Raw genomic sequence first — 22,433 nt, 5'->3', positions numbered from 1 at the left:
ACTATTTTTGCTCCCAAATTTCTTCTTTTGTTATCTATTAATCACAAATGGTTTGAAAAACCAAATCATTGAGGACTAAAAAAAGTAGTTTTCAAAAAGTTTTTGTTTTTGGAATTTGACTAACAATTCAATTATTGTACTTAAAAAAATGTAAATCATGGTAAAAAATGTAGATGATATAGACTTAATTTTTTTTTAAAAAAAATAAAAAATAAAATAGTTATCCATTGGAGCTGTAATTCAATGTTATTTTTGATTTTTTTATAATTGAAATATAACTTCAATTGAAAAGTATATACATTAAAAAAGAGTGAAGAAAAAAGAAGTTAAACAACTCTGTACCTCGAAAGAAAACCTCCTAAACTCAAAACTTCCTAAATGCAAATACTAATTATTTTACTCCATGGACTGATTAACTCTCTAAATTTAATAAGTCAACTCAGAGCTCTAAAAATATCCCTTTAATATTTTTGTTAATTAAAAAAAATTATAACTAGAATGAGTAATTATATAGATAAAAGAAAACCTTATATATTTTGACTTTTTAGATGCTAGTTTACGGATCTGAGTTTTAATATCCTATTTTATTCGGTAAATTTTATAATAATTAGTGACATGCTTGGTAAATATTGTAGAACCATTCATCTCAAGATCTCGTTTTTAATAACTATTTTTGTTTGTTAAACGTAAATGGAATAACAGAAACCGAAATTTGTTTTCTAACTATTATGTTTTTTTCCCTATATTTGGTTAGTTTAAATATAGTTTAGTTACACGATATAAAAACATGCATCAAAACGTATTGAAAATAAATTATCAAAAGCTTACATTTACTAATACAAGTTAGTCTTGATGTAAAATTAATAGCAATAATAAAATTGTCTTTATCACTCAAATGTTGTCTAAATTTGATATGTAATGTTATCTCTCGAGTCATTTGTCTGAAATGATATTGACTCATATTTGATTCAATTATATTGTTATATGAATGCTATGATTGAAAATATTAAAGTATATATATTGCAAAATTTAAGTTCAAAACTAAAAGTTGAAATCAATCTGACTCAATTGACCTATCGACTTCAGATTCAATTTTTCTCCCACCCAACTTATTGTGAAAAAGAAAATCAAAATTATGATGTTATAAGAAGTATAGAATATCTTAAAATTTATAATTCAAGTAATGTATAAAATATGTATTACAGCCCGTGGGTTTGAGAGGTTAATAATACAAATAATTGTCCTTTATTTAAGGAAGAAGTTAAAATGAATTAAAATAATATATAAATACACAGAATGCAAAATTAAAAATTAAAAGCAATGTATCACACATATGGCACAGTAAAAATATTAAAATAATAAATGAAAGCCAACCTTTATCAGATAAGATTCAAACGCACGTCTCGGGGGCTCGAAGACAAAACATAGGTGCCGAAATAGCCGGTGGACGATTTTTTAAATGAATATATAATAATAGTATGAATGAAAATCTAAAGCATAAAATGTATTATATATTTAATTAGATATAAATAAGAATATTAATAACATTATCCTAACCTAGTTTGGGAGTAAAAATAATTTAATTATTGATTTAAATAAAATTTATATATTTCGTAACTTGTAGATGTAGAAGTATAGATATATTTAGTGAAATCAAAATTTCGATATCAATGTCAATATTTTAATCTTGTAAATATCCTTATAAATAGTAAATAAAAGTTGAGATTCTTTTAATTACTCTTTAAATTTACGAATAAAATTGAAATAAAACCTAAATCTCTGTAATATTTTGAAATTTATGGATTACATTGAAATTAAATTTAAAATTTGAAGACTAAAAGTGTTAAAATTTAAAATTTAAGGATGGCAAATATTTTTTTTTCTTGCATATTTGAAAATTGATTTAAGAATTTAGATGTGTTAGCAGAAAATTCTTATAAATAGGAAAATTCTAAAATTATTTATATTTCGTAGGAAAAAAAATTATAAACCCAAATCGAAATTATAAACCGTACGAAGAATTTTGATTTCAATCTCTCGAGATAAACCGACCCCCGATATCGACTTGACCCGATCCTATACAAACCCAAAAATCTCGGATTTGACGGCGATCCATCCGACTCGACCGATATCTTCCCCCGTTCGGTCTTTCCTTTTGAATCTCCTTCGAACCCTCTCTTCTCGTTCCTCTCTCTGCAATTCTTCTTCCCCTTTCGTCTGATCTGCGGGTGACCGCATCCGAAGCTTCTCCTTTCACGAAGCTTTCTGTTAGCTACGAACTGTATTTCCGTCCTGTATTCCTCAGTCTTCCCTCGTTCTTGCAGTCCCCGCCGCTGAACAATCCCTATCACGAGACAATCCCACTTTTTGGTTGAGTTTCTCACATATTCAAATATCTGGTTCTGTGTTTTTGGGCTAATTTTACTCTGCATCTGCTGCGGCTTTGAGGTTAACATCCGTCTTTCTCTCTTTCTCTCGGTCTTGTTGGATTTGAATGATTTGGGATATTTTCTAACCTAGCTGAACTGGGTTTTCTTTCTTTTCCGTTTATGAGTTGTACTTTATTGTTCTGGGAAGTTTTCAGATACTTTTTAATGGGGTTTTCAATTTAAAGCTTGCTTGTTTGTAAGAGATGTTAATTCTTAATTTCCAGCAATTCCGATCTCTGGGTTGGTGGTATTTTGGATGATCAAGGTGTTTGTTAGCATTCTTACTCTCAATGGATAAAAACAATTAAAAAAAAATCAACGGTTTTTCACTAACTCTGATGGTCCTTTTAGGTAGTTAAAGTTCATGGCAACTCTGAAAGACCTTCTTCCTGCTGTAAAGTCAACCACTGTAAATCATTATGATCATTCAAACGATCCATGGTTTAAGCAGCGGTTTAGTTCCTCAGAAGCAGAGCAAACTTCTGTTGTCAAGGTGAATCCTGTGCCGCCTTACTTGAAGCGTGGTGGATTTGTTCCAAGGAAAGTAGAGGATTTTGGAGATGGTGGTGCTTTTCCAGAGATTCACATTGCTCAATACCCACTTGATATGGGTAGAGACAAATTGTCCAAGCCTGGATCAAAGATCCTTCCCATTACAGTCGACGCCCATGGAAATGTTACATATGATGCTATTGTCAAGCAGAATGAAAATGCTAAAAAGATTGTCTATTCGCAACATAAAGACCTTATTCCTAAGATTTTGAAAAATGATGAAGTGAGTGATGAAGATGAAGAGTTACAGAAAGAGATTGAAGAAACAACTGAGGAAACGAAGTCTGCACTCGAAAAGATAGTTAATGTGAGATTGAGCGCAGCGCAGCCTAAAAATGTTGCCAAACAATCATCGGATTCGAAGTTTATCAAGTATAAGCCATCTCAACAATCAGCTGCATTTAATTCAGGGGCCAAGGAGAGAATAATTAGAATGGTGGAGATGCCAGTTGATCCGCTTGAGCCTCCAAAGTTCAAGCATAAACGTGTTCCTAGAGCTTCGGGGTCTCCACCTGTGCCTGTTATGCACTCCCCTCCTCGTCCTGTCACTGTGAAGGATCAGCAGGACTGGAAGATTCCTCCTTGTATTTCAAATTGGAAGAATCCGAAAGGTTATACGATCCCACTTGACAAGCGCCTTGCAGCTGATGGGAGAGGCCTTCAAGAAGTTCAAATTAACGATAACTTTGCCAAACTATCTGAAGCTCTGTATGTTGCAGAACAGAAAGCAAGAGAAGCAGTTGCAATGAGATCTAAGGTTCAGAAAGAAATGCTTATGAAGCAGAAAGAGAAGAAGGAGCTGGAGCTCCGAGCATTAGCGCAGAAAGCTCGGTCTGAGAGAACTGGAGCTGCACCACCTCCTTCTTCAGTACTTTATCCATCTGATAGAAACACAGTAGATACTTCTGAGATGAAAGGGGAGTTTGAGCGAGTAAGAGAAAAAGAGAAGGATTTACCAGAGGAGACGAGGGAAGAAAGGGAAGAGCGGTTGCAAAGGGAGAAGATACGTGAAGAACGACGTCGAGAGAGGGAAAGGGAAAGAAGGTTGGAAGCTAAAGATGCTGCAATGGGAAAGAAGAGTAAGATCACAAGAGACAGAGATCGTGATATTAGTGAAAAGGTTGCACTTGGCATGGCTTCAACTGGAGCAGGTAGAGAGGGAGAGGTTATGTATGACCAAAGGCTATTTAACCAAGATAAAGGAATGGACTCTGGATTTGCCAACGACGACCAGTACAACATATACGACAAGGGCTTATTTACCGCCCAGCCCACTCTTTCAACCCTTTACAGACCTAAAAAGGATGCTGATTCAGATATGTATGGAGGTGCTGATGAACAGTTAGACAAGATTACAAAGACAGATCGCTTCAGACCGGACAAGTCGTTTTCAGGCACTGCAGAAAGGTCTGGACCTAGAGATAGGCCAGTTGAGTTTGAAAGAGAGGTTGAAGAAGCCGATCCATTCGGACTCGACCAGTTCTTGACTGAAGTGAAGAAAGGTAAGAAAGCTATGGATAAGGTTGGGTCTGGTGGGACAATGAGAGCTGGTGCTGGTTCATCGATGCGAGATGGCTATGAGGGTGGCTCTGGTAGAACTCGCATTGGATTTGATAGAGGCCATTAGGTACAATGCCATCAGTTTTTATCCTGTATTTGAGTATCACCACTAGGATTCTGTTCCATATATGAAGAATTTCAGTAATTTCCCCAAGTGGTGCTTTCCCAAACTGCTTCTACAAAACTGCATTTGGATTGTACTTGTTTGCCTCTGTTATTGATTGTGCTGTTTTATTTCTCTTTCTATAATTTCTTGTGTTGGAAGATTTCATCTGGATTCATTTTATTTGAAGGTGGTGCAATTGTAACAGTTATGAGTGTAGTCAATTTGCAAAAGCTTAGTGAACTTGTACCTATTGTAGTAATGACAGTACTGATTTTTGTCAATGGATCATAAGTAAATTTAAATTACTAGGTATTGTAATAATTGCTGTACAATTTATCGTTTAATTCACCTTTCTAGCATTTATGTCAAGTAAAACTGTGTTGGTTTTGTTGTTAGAATTAAGATCAACATTATGATGTGTAATCAGTTAAACAGTACAAACTCAACTCTTGAGTCTTGATATTGACAGTAAAGATGTTGAGAGATGAAGAGTATATTAAGAAGCCATATCTCAACTTATAAGTTTGACTTGTACCCATCTATGTTATGTTTTTTCATGTCAATTCAAGTTTCTTGCACCCATTATCATCTCAAGAAGTAAATAGTTTTGCTCTATTTATATACATGCCATTTATTCAAACCAAAGGTTCTTTGGGCCTCACACATGTACCAGTAGAGTTAAGTGCTCATTTTGATGGTATTAATAAATTAGTTAAAGCTTAAAAGTGAATAAAACCATATTAATTATCATCATTTACGTTAATCAACATTAACATTTTTTTTAATAAGTCTTGGGGAAGGATTTTTTTAAGCCAGAATCTCTATAATAGGTTAAAACTCATCAATCAGGTAATCTAATTTTCTGCATATCTAAATATGTTGGTCAAGTCTTAACTAATAATGAAAAAAGTTTTTTGTCATCAATTTTTTTGGATAGAAATACTAGTTTGGTCCATATAACTTGGAAGTTGTTCAATTTTAATCCATATTTTTCAAACATCTAATATAAAGTCATTAGAGTTTCAATAATTTAATCTTTTGGTTTTTATTTAGTGTGATTTATTATCAGTTTGGTTTTCGTTTTTTTTGTAATTTTCTTTTACTTCCAAATTTTTATTTTTATTTCTACTTTTGTTTTGAATTTGGTTCTTTGCTAATTGTAAATAAAAGTTGGGTCTAATTCTCTCTCTCTCTCTTTTTTCTATACATTGCAATTTTATATTTTTTTCTATTTTGACACTTTTAAATAGAAACATACAGATACTATAATAATTCTAAACAACAAATATATCTATATCTATCTATCTATCTATCTATATATATATATATATATATATCATAATAATTAAAATANCTATAATAATTCTAAACAACAAATATATCTATATCTATCTATCTATCTATCTATATATATATATATATATATATCATAATAATTAAAATACTAAAAGATACTTAATGTTAGAATTTCTTTTTAAGCGTATATATATCCTTTGTTTAGTTCGATTTTGATTGATAATTGGTTTTTCAAATAAAAAACCAATTCGAATTAATGCTTTTTTGTTCTCTTCAAATATAATACAATATATCCAATTTTATATTAAAAAATTAAATAAAATTGTGGGACTAGTTTGTTTTTTCTGTTTTTCGTTGCATTCTAGTGGAAAGACTTAACATATAAGAAGTTTATGTAGGAACCAACAAATAGTAACAATAAAGTTTAGCTATGCTCACGTTACCAAAACAAACATATTATTAACTATGAGGTCCCGTAGTTTAATTTTATTCCCTAGCTGAAGCAAACATAACTTAACTATGTCTGTGAATAGCACAATTTTTTTTCTTTTTTAAATTTAGTAAGGATTTTGTTAACAGAAACTTTCTAAAAGGCTAAAGAACAAATTCTAACTTGTATATTATTTAGCCATTTTGAAAAGGAAACGAAAAAGAAAAGAGAAAATGTAGCAATGGTAATGCAATTCTTCCAGGACAAGCCACGCAAGAGATTCATTGAAAATTTGAAATCGACTGACTTCTCACCTCCGAGCGACGAATTCCAATTTCCAACACTGTGAAGAATCAAGAATCTCAACCCGCGAAGACGAAGACCTTCGCTAGCCATGTCGGAACCGATCAAGTTCGGTGTGCTTTCAAGTTTGTTTGATTGGATTCAGCGAAGCAAATCTTCCGCCAAGAAGCGTTCCAAGTTCCGTAAGTTTCTCGACACTTTCTGCACTCCTGCTGACTATTTTTCCGCTATCCGCTTGATTCTTCCCAACCTTGATCGAGAGCGCGGCACCTATGGCCTCAAGGAGTCTGTACTCGCCACTTGCCTTATTGACGCTCTTGGCATGTCTAGAGAGTCTGATGACGCTCGTCGTCTTATCAACTGGCGTAAAGGTGGTGCTAAGACTGGTGCTAATGCTGGTAATTTCGCTCTCGTTGCGGCTGAGGTAAGCCTTGCTTTTTTTTTTTTTTTTTTTCATTGCTAAAAGTCAAATTGTTGGCGAATTCGTGTGCTTTAGTTGAATGAATATATCCGAGTTAATGGCGATGAATTCCAACATTTTTCGACATTTGTGATAGGCTGAGTTTTTATTTATTTGTTTGTTTAGTAAGGAAATGGAAAAAGGAAGATTCTGAAACACGATAGATACTTATAAATTAATTGTTTGTTGCCTTTGTGAGACTAAGCACAATTTTTGTTGTTGAGTTGATAAGTTAAAATAAGAACTCTACTGTTAGAAGCTTAAATGAAAGTTCTTTGATGTGTGTGAATTACACAAGCATAAAGTATGCAGTCCTAAACTCTTCGAAAAGGCTTGGACGCTCCCTCCTAGCAGGAACTTTAGGCCAGAAAGGAACTACCACCCGACTTCCCCCGAACACAGTGATGAAAATCAATTTTCAATGCTAACGCAAATTATCCAACAAGTTCATTTATTATAATTTCTAAAACAGTGACGATACCTACTATAAGCTAAAGATAAAGTCTGAAATGAAGCATAAAAACATACCTCCAATCGAAGATTTTTGCAGGATGATCGGCGGTCAAGAGAAATATTGAGAGGAAGAAGGGTAGACAACAGTATAGCAAGAAAGGAAACTCAGTGGTCAAGATAAATTTCGAAAAGTCTAATGGCGTGAAGTGTAAAAGTGTGGGAACAATGCATTTGATGTGTGTGTCTTTTTTTTTCTTTTTCTTTTTTAATAAAAAAGAAGAAAAAAAAGAAAAAAAAAGAAAAAAAAGAAACATGTTTTTAAAAAACAGTCACTTACACTTCAACACAAGCTTCAACAGCATTATCTTTCACCCTCGATGTGGCNCACAAGCTTCAACAGCATTATCTTTCACCCTCGATGTGGCCTTTATGTTTGGCCCATAGTGAAGACTTGCAACACTTGTTTTTTGAGTGTTCCTTTTTTAAATCAGCTTGGGGGAGTTTATTATCTATTTTTCAGCTTCAGTGGAGTTTTGACAAGTCTTTTCAGGATAATATTCTTCAGATTTTGGTGGGCCTTCTTTTGGCAAGTAGTTCACAGATTTTGTGGTCCAATGTAGTAAAAGCTCTTCTTTTTGAGATTTGGTTTGAAAGAAATCAATGAGTTTTTTCATTAGAAATCCCTTTCTTGGTTTATTCATTTGGATTCAGCTCGACTTCTTGCCCTCTCATGGTGTTCTCTTTCCAAGGCTTTTTCTAATTGTTCTATACAAGATACTTGTTTGAAGAGAAACACTTTCATTTTTTCAGTTTAATTAGTTTGTACATTTAGACTTTTCTTTTTAGTTTCCGTTTCATTGTATTTTGAACATTAGACTCTTTTCATTATATCAATGAAAGGTCTTGTTTCCTTTTTTTCCTTTTTTTTCTTAAATTTTTTTTAGAAAAAAAAGAAAAAAAACAGTCATTTACTTAGAAGTTTTTGGTTTTGGTGTTTGTTTCAGGCATTTTCAACATATTGCCTAGACCTTTCCTTCAATGCATCTGCTTTCCAGACAGCTTGAAACCTCACAGATTCTAGATATTTCCGCAAGATTCTGATTCTCCTGATATTTTTTCTATTCTAACTCGTAGGCAGTTAGATTCCCTTGTATTCTTACAAATAAATAAATTATAACTGTTGAAGTTTGTTAATAGCAAGATAGGAAAGGTTGTCAGCAAAGGTTTGTTCCTTCTTTTTCTTGTTATAGGTATTGCAGCGCAGGCAAGGAATGACCCCTGGTGGTTTAACAATTAAAGAGTTGAATGATTTGCTAGACCGTTTGGCTTCAGGTGAAAACAGGTTAAACCTATTGCTTGATCTTACATATATGTTAATGCTGGTCGTAGACGAAGGAAGAGAAATTATCTTCTTTGTAAGTGACCATACTCGTATGAAATGATTACAAACATAAATGATTAAAAAATATTAAGGGATTGTTTGGGGCATTGAGTTGAATTTTGAAGTATGGAGTTAATATTTTGGAGTTAGAATGCTTGTGTTTGGGGTGCATAGTTATAGGATGAAGTTTCTCGATAAATATACAAAAGAGAGAAAGAGGGGAACATAGAGTTTCTTGATAAATGTGCAAACTTTAATAGTGAATACCATTGAAGTTGAGTTATTTACCACCAACTTGTAAGGTCGGTTGGCCAAACACCCCTAAAGGAACAAGAATATACAACACAACATAAATAATGAGGAAAGGGCGAAATAGAGGGAGGAGAAAATAAAATGAAAGTAAAGATTGGGTGGATCCCACTCAATAGCACTCTTTCCTCAAGTTGGATTGTACATATCGATTAAGCACACCCTGGTCTTTAATTCCTTAATCATGTGCTTTGTTGAGCTTTTGTCAATTTATATGCTTATGTAGAAAGTATCTTTATTCTTTGAGGAATTGTTGATATATGGTGTGTTTATCAATCTCACATTCTTTTTTTTTTTCCTTTTTCTTTTTTTGATAAAAACAACTTTCATTGAGAAAAAATAAAAGAATACACGGGTATACAAAAACCAAGTTCACAAAAAAGGTGGACTCCCTCTACAAGAAGAGACTCCAACTATACAAAATCATGTCTAAAGGTTAATTGCAAAAAGTCTTCGAAATCGGAGCCTAATGAGAAACATGAAAACGAACAAGTGACCATATTTCGTTAGGCTCCCTCTCAACCCTCTAAACGCCTTGTTATTCCTCTCACCCCACAACACCGAAATAATAGCACAAACACTAGCACTCTTAAGTCAAGCTCTTTGGAAGTATAAAAGTCCGAGGAGAATAAATATAGTCCTATGGATAATGATTTTTGGAACTCTAAACTGCTCAAGTGTGTTGCAAAAGAAGCTTGCCTCCCATTACATTTCTCCCAATAGATGTGCTTTGTGTAAAAGGAATTGGGAGGATCTCCAACACCTTCTTTTTGATTGCGTTTATGCTCAAAACTGCTGGTTATCACTTTTCAAGTACTTCAACTTAATCTGGGCTTTTGGGGTAGCATTAAGAGATAACGTCCAGCAGCTGATAGTAGGTCCAAACCTTAAGAAATCTCATCAAATTTTGTGGGTCAATGCTGTTAAGGCAGTGCTATCTGAGTTGTGGTTTGAACGGAACCAAAGAATCTTCCAAAACAAGGAAACTCCATGGTTTACAAGGTTTGAAGCTACCAAGCTTAAAGCCTCATTATGGAGCTCTCTCCCAAGCACCTTCGCAGATTACTCTAGTCAGGAAATCAGCTTGAATTGGCATGCCTTTCTTTGTCCGGCATTTTGAAGCCTCCCTTCCAAAGGATTTTTAGCTACCATTGTTTTATTTTGTTCTTAGGTTGTCTTGTTTTTATTTTGTCCCCCATTTGCAGATTGTCTCTCTTTGTAATGTTATGAAACCTTGTATTTTCATTTGCTGCTAGTATTCGGAAGTGATGAAGGTGCTAAGGTGTCAACCTAGTTGAGATGTCCTGGTGCATCTGTTGATCCATTTTGTATCCTTGTATTATGAGCATTAGTCTCATTTCATTTTCTTAATGAATAAAGAGACTTGTTTCCTTTTAAAAAAAAAAAAACACTAGCATACTAGAGAAAATGGTCTCTCTCCCCAAACGGCGGATTGAGGAGGAATTCCTTGATCATATCTCTAACATCTTTGTGACGAGCACACATCATACCAAACGTCTGGAAAAAAAATTCCAAACATATCTCGCAAAATCACAATGCCAAGGAATATGATCCAAATCTTCCTCCGCCTTCCGACAAAGAATACTATAGAAAGGCCCAACCAATGATGACATCTTCCTCACAAGCTTGTCCAATGTATTAGTTCGGCCGTGAAGACCTTGCCAGGTGAAGAATCTCACATTTCTAGGAACCTTAATCCTCCATAGCGGTGAAAAGACTTTAACCAAATTCTCGAAGAAAGACTTACACGAGAACCCATCAAAGGATTAGGGCTCCAAGCTCTCTTATCTCTCCTCCCAAGACGAAAGGGGTGACTCTCAAGAAGAGAAAGGAGAGCCACCACGTCCATCGTTTCCCTATCGGAAAGAGCATGACATAACCCAAAGGAAAACGTACAAGAGCTCCCTGTCCACACAAGAAAATCTGTCACAAAATGCTTTTTAAACGAAGACAAATGATACAATTGAGGAGAGAGGTCTCTCCCCCACTTAGTGATCTTCCCAAAAATACGTCTATCAATCTCACATGTTTTTTACAATTGTAATGAACTTGACCCCTTCTAATTTTGATTACTACTATTAGATAACGTGAGGTTCAATCTCAAAACTAATCGACAATGAGAGGCATAGCCCACGTATCATACAAACCTTTGATTTTTCCAATATGCGATCCTCAACATGCCGCCTCAATATGATGCCTCTTTAGATTCACTATTCTTGAATCAGATCAATTTCATTGCTATTTACAATTGAAGATTACACGCTAGTAATCATTTATACGTGGGCCCTTCAAGTTCAAGAATGTTGCCAACCTTTTATAAGTTTCCCAAAAACTATATGACGAAATTGTAACATTTGAAAGTACTGTCAGCATTTAACCAATTTTTACTATAGCTCTAGATCACTGAAATACTAGAATGATTTTCATAGGAAAAAAAGATTATGCCTCTAGATTGAAGTGTTGGTCGACATCTTGTTTTGTCATATTTTTCTGGAACAATATGAAGCTCTTGTAATTTGTCTTATTATTAGATTTTTCTCATGTGTGAAAAAGATATTATGCTATCTGAGCGTTGAGTTTTGGCATAATCTTATTACATTGCATCTCCATCTAAATGTGCTATACTTTGCATTTCTGTTATATGTGATGAAAAACAGAGCAGAGAAAACCGCAGTTCTGTCTACTCTTATACAGAAGACAAATGCACAGGAAATGAAATGGATAGTCATGATAATCCTCAAAGGTTCCTTTTTTTTCTTTCTTTCTTTTCTTTTTAATACTACCAATATGACTTTTCAGGGTTTTGTAATAATTCTCTTCCAAACTGTATTATTTTAAATTTTGTATAGTTTCTTATCTAGTTTCTTATCCTTTTTATTTATTTTATTTATTTATTTTTTAATTCCTTTCTGTTTGTTATCTTGTAGATCTGAAACTGGGAGTCAGTGAAAAAAGCATTTTTCATGAGTTTCATCCAGATGCAGAAGACTTATTCAATGTTACCTGTGACTTAAAATTGGTTTGTGAAAAACTAAGGGATCGTAGACAAAGGCATAAGCGTCAGGTCTGTCAAAAATGTGGAGATAACTCTCTGTCTTGGATGGCTTTAGCATAGGTTTCCTTTGGTTATTTTCTATCTTTGATTTATGTTAATTGAGGAGTGTTTTTGTAAGTATTTCGTTTTTTGGCTTTCTGATTGAAGATTCTCTTACACCTAAACTTTTCAGATTTTCCCTTCCATTTAAATTGTGTCTTACCAGGAAACAAGATTTTCCCTATAGCATATATTGTTTCGTTTTTTTTTCCATTCTAGTATTCTATTTTGTGGCCTGGTCACTCTTTCATATCCTTTTTTTTAAAAAAAGTCCTGTATTCTATTTTCTTGTTTTGTCTTGCTTGTTTGATATCTGGTATGTATATTTATTTATGTTAGAAAAAAGTATCAATTGTGCATCAAGACCAAGTGGAAGATGTATTTAACGTGCGAATTAGAGAAGCATGAGATACTGAGAAAAAAAAAAAAAGAAAGTGATTAATAAGAAACAAGAGAGTCCGGAGGACAGACTGAAAGAATGGGAGGGAGATTGATATCTTATTTATTGATTGGTGAAGAAATTGAAAAGATAAGTGACATTTGTTTTACTGTGACTTTGAAGGACATTGAAGTTGGAAAAGCTGTACGACCCCAGCTGGCTTCAAGAGTGTCCAATGCAAATGCTGCATGGAAAAAGGTTTTGCATGACTGAAACTATTGCTATAATATTTGTTTTCTGAGTTCATTCATAGCTTAAGTTGTTACTGGGATATTTGTCTTCTGAGTTCTTTATGGGCGTCTGTTTATTATTTTTTTTTGGTAATTATAAGCTTATTTCATTCTTTTGAATTGGAGACTTATGCTGCAGTTGAGGTCTTCTTTTTTCCTTGTATATTCTCAGCTTGCTCAATGGAAGCTTGGTTTCTTACCCAAAAAAAGGACAAAAAGCATTTATCCTCTGAGTTCGTTATCCATTTTTAATGGTTGAAGACCTCAACAAGATAATAACTTAAAATCTTGAAAGTGTTGAGAGCTATATGTGGTCTTCTTTTTCTCTATCATGTGTATGTTTAGTTTACTTAGAATATTTATGTTTTATGCTCACCTTTCTATGCCTTTCTCTCTGGCTATTTAGCTTCATGGGAAGGAAGTTGTAGCTGAATGCAAGTTTGATGGTGACCGTATTCAAATTCATAAGAATGGAACTGAAGTACACTACTTTTCCAGGTAGATGCATGTGACTTTAAGTTATCGTATAGTTTGATTATTTCTTCTCTCTTAATTTTCCTTTTCATTTTTGAGAAACCATTCATGAATCTCATGCAAGTTATGCTTTCATTTGAACTTGTTGTGTTAGGAGGTTAAAAACCGGCATAAACATTTTATGAATATTGGTTGGTCTACATGATTACATCTATGGTCCTTTAACTAATGTTGAACAGTTGACCTTCTACTTCATTTGCATTCTTCTTCTTCTTCTTCTTCTTTTTTTTTTTTTTTTAATTTTTAAAATTTTAAATTGTTTTTAATTCATTTCTTTTTTTCTTTCTTGCTCATCTTCAGGAACTTTCTCGATCACTCAGAATATGGACATGGAATGTCTGATGTTGTTGTTCATAATGTTCTTTCCACTAGGTATACTTTAATACTTTGCAGTTGATTGTTTTCCTTTTTTTGTTTTTTTGGGAAAAGGAAACATAGCTTTTCATTGATAAAACGAAAAGAGACTAATGCTCAAGGATACAATAATCTTCAAGTGGAAAGAGAAAATGCAAGAAAACAAAATGAGAAGAAATACCAATGAGATACAAAGAAGAGAAGAAAACAAAATACATACTTAATCCTAACAAACCAGCTCCAAAAAGGAAATCAAAACAAGAGAACACAATAACTATAAAGCCAAAGCCGACAAAAGTCCAATAGGCAGACGAGGAAAGAAGTCCAGTAAGGCCGAAAGTGCGAGAATCAAACCACAGATCAAATCAACTTCTAAACTGCCACTTCCAAGATTATAACTGAACAAAGCCACCAAGCTAAGTTTTAATTGGAGGAGAACGAGGAGGAATTATTTCCATCTAAAAAACACCTTTTTCAATCAAAGTAGAGAACTTGGCAAGAATTATGGGGGATAATTTTTTGAACATTTTCACCCTTCTCACACAAAGTAGCGAAGCCATCTGCTAGGTAAACCTCTTTAGTTGATTCAACTAAAGCATCTTGTGCTAGAGAACCCATAATATCCTCACGGCTTACACTAACATCTGAATCTCCATCAGAATCGTAATCAGAAAGGTTATCTCTAGGAGGTGGATGGCTATAAACTCCTTTTACAAAAGAAATATTTGATCCTGGAACTTTAATGATTGATTGGCTGAAATTTGAACTAGAAGACAAAGGATGGTGATTGTCTGTCTGATGTGAATCAGAAAGAAGGAGACATGTACAGGACTTCTCCAAAACATCTGAATTGTGCTCAAAATGTTCCTTTACAAATGTCTGCTTCTTTTTTGTCCGACTGAAAGAAAGAGGAAAATAAGAAAATGGAGAACTTTCAATGTTCACATCTTGTTTACTGGTCTTTAAGTCTACATACTGTGGAGTATTAACTGTGGTTTCCAAAGGGCAAGTAAGGCTTCCTAGAGGAAGCGAATCCATCTCATTCGGAGCTGAAACAAAACTGGTTTCCTTGTCAGACTGTATGGAACACCCTCTTCAACAAAATCTAGTGCCTCAAATACATCTACGCTTAACCTCAATCAATCTCGCAATATCCAAGGAGTTAGAAAAATCGTTGAAAAATAACACGCCTTGAAGTTGAAGGATACTTAGGATCTAATGGAGAAATATCACCAAATCTAAGTTGAAAATTACCATTAGTCTTATCTTTAACTTCAATTTCAGCGGGGAGAAGACCACAATTTTTTCAACCTCAATACGAGCTTTAGAGCAATTCAAGAAGTTCAGAGTTTTGAGAAGAAATACTAACCGGTCCCCCAAGATTGTTTGTCCTTTGTGTGTGTGAAAAAGAGAGATAATCTAGGGTAGAGGAAACCACCGGGTCCACCACCAAAGAAAGTTATTAAATGAGGGCTCTCCAAATTAAGATTAATAAATCTAGAACAGCATACTGAACAAATTCTTTTGAAGAGCATGTGTAGTGGTCAAAGACACTCATTTTCTGTAGATTTCTCTTTATTATGAAAATTTCTCTAGTATCTTTCCAACAAAATGAGTGGGTCACAAAATAGCTCTGACATTTTTATTGACATGACATGACATCTAACTTCTTGTATTGGTTTTTAATTTAAAATATTAACGCACGTGTAATCGTGATAGAAACTTTTCCCTTGGATTATTTGTAGGTGCATACTTGATGGTGAAATGTTGGTGTGGGATAAATCTTTAAACCGTTTTGCAGAGTTTGGCTCAAACCAGGAAATAGGTTGTCTAGCTTATATTTTTTAGCTTCTATTTTGTGGCAAGTTGACAATCACACAATCCAAATTTTAAATTAAGCATCTAAATCTGCATAAATAAAACTGGAAATTGACCATATATATTTTTGCTTATATACACCCTCCTTTTTCATGTCATTTGCAGCGAGGGCAGCAAAGGATGGATTTGACAGCAATCGTCAGGTCTTCCTAACTCTTTTACTATTATACTCTTTCCTGTGAACTATAACTGCTAGACAGCATTTTGACTTGTGATATTTGTTATCTTTCCCCTCCCATTGTGCAGTTATGCTGTATCCTTTTATTTCCTTTTGGACTGTACTGTACTTGAAGGTTCAGTTCAATGTTTTGGTTGTTATTTGACAAAATATGTTTATGAATTTACATCATGAGATTTGAGGTTACGGTTCTTATATCTTAACAAGAGGATAGATGTTGCATTTGATGTTCTTTATGTTGGAGATACTAGTGTTATTCACAGGAGTCTGAAAGAAAGACATGAGCTTCTCAGGGATGTTGTCAAGCCTGTGAAGGGTCAATTGGAAATCTTAGTACCTAATGGTGGTCTTAATAGTGACTGTGCTGGTAAAGGACTCATCAACCCTCATTTTTTCTCTGTTTAATATGTTGAAAGAAGTCTATGCCTAATAAACAATAAAATCGGTTTTTGTGGGGCTTGGATTGTTTTATTTTACTATTCTATTTTTCTCTTCTAGTCATCTCACAACAGATTTGAACTTGACTGGTGGTTTTTGTATCTCGTCTCTTGTGTCAATTCTATCCATGTGTATTAGGTCATCAATCTGGTCTGCTTAGGGTTTGAATCTTTTAGTTTTCTTGTTCTATTTGGCCAAACTATTCATTGTACAACATGACTGGCGGCTGTTCATGGATTTTATTTTAGGCACTGTGATATTATTTACCTTAAAAAATGGAAATTTATGTTAAATATATGTTGATCATTATGAGTATTTGAGAGATGGTCGAGTTTCAGTCATGTGGTAGTGATATTTTAAATGGAAATACTTCCATTATGCTAAGTTGAAAGGCCAGGGAGAGATTCTCGATTTTGTTTCTAAACCGTCTCCTCCAATGATCTAAAGTAGGTGAAGATAGGTGAAGACATGTACTGGCTAGGGTGCAAGGGAAAAACCAAATAAGCTGCTCAAATTGACTGAAACCGACGTTAGTGTTGGTTGGAAACTGTTTGGTTTGTGTAAAATGAAAATTGATCATATTAGGTCAGTTTTGGGATTTGCATGAACTAGACCACCGAAATTGATGTTACTTTGGGTTGGAATCAGTTTGGTTTGGTGGCTGATCATATTTGGTTGGTCTCAGGTTTTGCATGGAACATACTAAGTAAACTTAGGTTTTGCATGGAACATAGCAAGTAAAGTTGAGCTGAACGGTAATTTATACATTTACGAATTGTGTGTGCGGTTAAGTTTGGCTTCGAAATCCTGCTGCTATCATCCAGTGTGTGAGTTTGAGCTTGTCCATTGCCATTTCTTTTCGTTGAATTATCATTTACTACAATTGGCCCAACACTCCTAGTGGGTAATGTTGAACTGCCAAATCGAACTGACTGAATTGTTGGTTAATTGGTTAGGGGTGATTCGATGAGCTACGTTTGTCTGTTGGTTTTCCTTTAATATTCTTGGCGGTTTGTTTTAGTTCGGCACTCGAAATCGAGTTGAACCAGATGATAAAATCCCTGGTAGTGAATGCTATCTCACAATACTTACACTACATAAGTTATGTATAAGTCATGTGATGGTTATAATACTCAACTTTCCAATATGTCTTTCTATTAGATGGATATTATTTTCAATAGTTTTAGAGAGAATAATGATCTTATTGTATTAATCAGGCTGAAGATACATACATATATATATATATATATATATATAGGCAACTAAGAAACCTTAATCTAGGAGTTATAAAATTACAATAAAGGACAACTAATCATTATTACAAGATAAATACATATTATAACACCCCCTCAAACTGGAGCAAATATGTCAATCATGCCCAACTCGTTGCACAGATAGCTTATTCTTGCTTCGTTTATTGCTTTAGTAAGAATATCTCCCAATTGTTCTCTAGTCTTCACATATCCTGTTGATATCAACCCTTGTATTTTCTCGCGAATAAAATGACAGTCCACTTCAATATGTTTGGTTCGTTCATGAAATACTGGGTTGGATGCAATATGGAGAGCAACTTGATTATCATACCATAGTTTAGCTAGCATGGTAACACTGAAGCCCATCTTAGATAAAAGTTGATGTATCCACACTATTTCACACATAGATTGTGCCATAGCTCTATTTCTGACTCAACACTTGAATGGAAAACTACATTCTGTTTCTTACTTTTCCACGACACCAAGTTTCCTCCTACAAAAACACAATATCCATAGTTTGATCTCCATCTTCTCGAGATCCAACCCAATTAGCATCTGAAAAACATACAACCCTTGTATGACCATGATCTTTATATAAGTTCCCACATCAACATAGGATTTGTTCAACTATAGTCCAATGATCTATATTTGGGAAAGACATAAATTGACTCATAATACTCACAGAATAAGTAATGTCAGGTCGTGTTACTGTTAAATAGTTCAACTTTCCAACTAATCTTCTATATCTCTTAGGATCTTTAAACAATTCTCTTTCCTTGGCAAGTTGCAAATTTGGTATCATCAGAGTACTACATGGTTTGACTCTTAGTTTACCTGTCTCAGACAACAAATCAAGTACGTATTTTCGTTGGGACAGGTAAATACCTTTCTTGCTTCTCATTACTTCAATACCCAAGAAATACTTTAATGACCCCAAATTTTTGGTATGAAATTGACCCTGGAGAAAAGTCTTGAGAGAGGATTTACTTGATACATCATTTTCAGTGATAACGATATCGTCAACATATACAACAAGCAAAGTAATATCATTGTCAGATCGTCGATAGAATACAGAACGATCGGACGTACTTTTCTTCATACCAAAACATTTGAGTGCTTGACTAAGCTTACCATACAATGCACGAGGACTTTGTTTCAGTCCATACAAAGATTTTCGAAGGTGACACACCTTATCATTCTCCCCCTGAGCAACAAACCCAGGTGATTGCTCCATATAGACTTCCTTTTGAAGATCACCATGAAGAAAAGCATTCTTAATGTCAAGTTGATGCAGAGGCAAATTGTGAGTAGTAGCCATCGATATAAATAGTCGAATGGAAGTTAATTTGGCAACATGAGAAAATGTATCAGAATAATCAGTCCCATAGATTTGGGCAAAATCTTTGGCAACCAGACGAGCTTTCAATCGAGCCACTGTTCCATCGAGATTGACCTTTATAGAAAACACCCATTTACGCCCAAGAGCCTTCTTTCCAGTCGGACGCGAAATGAGATCCAAAGTACCGTTATCATCCAAAGCAGTCATCTCAATCATTGCACTATGCCATCCGGGATGAGATAAAGCTTCATGAACAAAGTTAGGGATAAAGGTGGAATCAAGAGATGTAATAAAGGAATTAGTGGGAGAAGACAACTGGTTATACAAAACAAACGAAGAAATAGGGTAAGTACAAGTGCATTTACCTTTTCGAAGGGCAATGGGAAGATCATCACTTGGTCCCAGATAAGATGTTGAAGAAGCCAATGGTGGAGGATATGGGTCTGAAGGTGACTATGGAGGACGTCTAGAGTAGACTCGAGTAATCGGAGGGTCAGAATGAAGAGACATAGAGGAAGGTGGAGGAGAGGATGATGTAGAAGAGGTAATCTCATAGATAAAGAGGCATCATCCTCCCTCTGACACGGACTCGATGGTGATGGAGTAAAGGGTATATCTTCGAAAAATGTAACATCAGGAGATGTGAGAGACCTGTTCAGAGTAGGACAATAACAACGATAACCCTTTTGAACACGCGAATAGCCTAAGAAAATGTATTTCAAAGATTTTGTATCTAATTTGGTACGGTTTGGCCGAATATCCCGAACAAAACAAACACAACCAAAGAGCTTAGGAGCAACAGAAAACAAAGATTTCGCAGGAAAAAGAGTACGATAAGGAATCTCTCCATTGAGGATAGAGGAAGACATTCTATTAATGAAGAAGCAAGCAGCAGATACAACATCAGTCCAAAATTGCTTTGAAACATGTATTTGGAAAGATAAGGGGCATGCTATTTCAAGGAGGTTTCTGTTCTTTCTTTCAGCAACTTCATTTTGAGATGGAGTGTCTGCGCAAGAGGATTGATGAATGATGCCATGACCACATAAGTAGGATCCAAGTACATGAGAGAAATATTCACCAACGTTATCAGTTCGCAAGGATTTGATAGAGACATTAAATTGATTTCAAATCTCAGCATGAAAAGCACAAAAATGAGACAATAACTCGGAACGATTTTTCATTAAATATAACCAAGTCACATGAGAATAATCATCAACAAAAGTAACAAAGTAATGAAAACTTGTTCGGACACAACTAGGCAAGAACCCTAAGTATTAGAATGGACTAACTCAAAAGGAGCACTAGCTTGTTTATGAACTCTAGGACTAGAACTAAGATGATGAAATTTAGAAAACTAACACGAATCACAATTCAAAGACGACAAGGAACGAAATTTTGGATAAAGTTTCTTCAACACGAACAACGATGGATGACCCAAACGACAATGAACTTCAAACAAGGATGTAACTTTAGAGCAAGCCACAACTTTCAGTATCTGATGGTAAAAAATGTAAGGGCCTCCTGACTCATGTCCTTTACCAATAATCTTCTTTGTCATATGATCATGAAACAAACAATAACCAGGAAAAAACGAAATAAAACAATTAAGATCACGAGTAAGCTGGCTACTAGAAATCAAATTAAAAGATAATTGAGGCAAATGTAATACAGAGGACAAAGAAAGTGATGGAGTGAGGAAATGGTGCCAGATCCAAGAATAGAGGAGGTTGATCCATCTACCAAAGTGAGACGGAGATGAGATAGGGGACAAAGGCGTAGAAAATAAGTTAGAATTGACACCAGAGTCTATGACCCATTTGGTAGATGATGTAAGAAGACATTTCGTATTACCTATCTCGACAATGGTGACAATAGGATTTGATGAAGAAGATACCTGCAAGGATTCCTAGAATACTTGAAATTTAGCAAAGTTGTCAGCAAAGATGGTAACGGACTTCTCAACCATATCATTGGTGGAAGTTATCTGGGCATGTTGAGATCGTTGAGTCTTATACAACAACTTTCGACAATCATGTTTCATATGTCTTGACTTACGACAATAGTGACAGACTATCTCTTGAGAATCTGATCTTCGATTATCATAACTAGGCTTCTGAAAATTGTTAGTCATTCCTGAAGTACCTAGTGTTTTTAAATGTCCAAGGCGCCTTAAGGCATAATGGCCCTTTGGAGCCTAGGCACAAGGCGCACAAAAAAGTGCGGGCTTTTTTTTTGTGAGGCGCATTATATATAAAAATATTACATTAAAAAGAGAGTATAATTGAAGTGGAAATATGGAAAAAAGGGACCTAAATACAAGAAATTTTGCATTTAGGTTTGGTAAACTTGATCCTTTTAGTTATTAAAGAAGGAAAATCCTTAATTAATACTATTTTTTAAAAATAATTGAAAAGCCCCAAGGCGCAAGGCTTTGATCCTTGGGGCTTCACTAAAAGGTCGCGCCTAAGGCGTGCCTTATTTTGTGAGCCTCGCTTTTCCAAGGTGAGGTGCCAGACCTGTGCCTTGGGCTTAGGCGCGCGCCCGAGAGAGCTTTTTAAAACACTGGAAGTACCTCAGGAGTTATTATTATTCTTGCTCATAAGAGCACTGTTAGGTTGAGAAACAGGCGAACCGGATTGAGAACTCTCAATACGAAGAGCATGACTGAAGGACTTCTTTAATTACGGAATTTCAGAATCAGAAAGAATCTGTGTTTTAGCCATTCCAAACCTAGATAAAAGTTCATTAAAAAATATCATAACAACCATGTTTTCTCGCTGAGCTTATTGAACTTTGACATTGGGACTAAATGACAATAGTAAAGCAAGTTTGGTAGTTGTCTTCTTAAGTCTCATAAATTAACTTGTAACAGATTCTGCTTTCTATTTAGCTCGAAAGAATTGCATACAGACATCAAACATTCGATGAACATGTTCTTTTTCAGAATATAGAAATTATAAGAATTCTAAGTGTTCCTTCACAAAATCACAATGATCCACCAAACCAACAACCTCACTTTCAATAGAATTCTTAATCTGAAGATAAAGTCGAGCGTCATCACGAAGCCAAGCCTTTTTCTTATCATCTTTTGGTGGCTCCTCAATCACAAGGTCATCCATATCTGTATTAAGCAATTAAAAATGAATCGTTCGACGCCAATTATAGTAATTCGATCCATTTAACTTGTGTTCAGTTATTTTTGATGCTAGGGGAATTACATTATATACTACCATATGCTTCATTTCATCCATTATGGGTTAATAAACAATTTGTAGATCTCACGAGTGGAAAGAACAAATCAGAATCGAAATCAAAGGTGAACCAAGGAACAAAACAGCTCCAAATTGATACAAAACAACAACAAACCCTAAGCACAAAAAGGTATTTTTCAAA

The 22,433-nt window shown here is 34.7% G+C and overlaps 2 protein-coding genes across 8 annotated transcripts in view; both read left to right on the top strand.

Annotated features, from left to right (window-relative positions):
• The first annotated feature begins 2,033 nt into the window (after positions 1-2,033).
• Positions 2,034-4,968, top strand: LOC120079807 (SNW/SKI-interacting protein-like). The gene is made up of 2 exons (XM_039034216.1): positions 2,034-2,448; positions 2,781-4,968. Exon 2 carries the CDS (start codon positions 2,794-2,796, stop codon positions 4,606-4,608), a length of 1,815 nt encoding a protein of 604 aa, XP_038890144.1. The 5' UTR covers positions 2,034-2,448; positions 2,781-2,793; the 3' UTR covers positions 4,609-4,968.
• A 1,569-nt stretch (positions 4,969-6,537) lies between these two features.
• Positions 6,538-22,433, top strand: part of LOC120079002 (DNA ligase 4) — a 43,719-nt gene continuing 27,823 nt past the window's right edge. For 2 of the 7 annotated variants that reach the window (XM_039033157.1, XM_039033156.1), the window contains exons 1-11: positions 6,538-7,100; positions 8,840-8,931; positions 11,958-12,043; positions 12,228-12,364; positions 12,957-13,031; positions 13,470-13,561; positions 13,898-13,969; positions 15,697-15,776; positions 15,935-15,972; positions 16,076-16,082; positions 16,222-16,374. In XM_039033157.1, coding sequence (XP_038889085.1) covers positions 6,768-7,100; positions 8,840-8,931; positions 11,958-12,043; positions 12,228-12,364; positions 12,957-13,031; positions 13,470-13,561; positions 13,898-13,969; positions 15,697-15,776; positions 15,935-15,972; positions 16,076-16,082; positions 16,222-16,374 — 1,165 coding nt within the window. In that variant the 5' untranslated portion in view covers positions 6,538-6,767. Of the gene's footprint in view, positions 7,101-8,593; positions 8,720-8,839; positions 8,932-11,957; positions 12,044-12,227; positions 12,365-12,956; positions 13,032-13,469; positions 13,562-13,897; positions 13,970-15,696; positions 15,777-15,934; positions 15,973-16,075; positions 16,083-16,221; positions 16,375-22,433 lie in introns of all 7 variants that reach the window. The other 5 variants (XM_039033160.1, XM_039033158.1, XM_039033159.1 and 2 more) reach the window with 5 other exon arrangements.

This window comes from Benincasa hispida, chromosome 6, assembly GCF_009727055.1.
Source record: "Benincasa hispida cultivar B227 chromosome 6, ASM972705v1, whole genome shotgun sequence".
NCBI lineage: Eukaryota > Viridiplantae > Streptophyta > Magnoliopsida > Cucurbitales > Cucurbitaceae > Benincasa > Benincasa hispida.
Note: the sequence above shows the minus strand (reverse complement) of the source record. Positions and strands in the feature narration are given on the sequence as shown.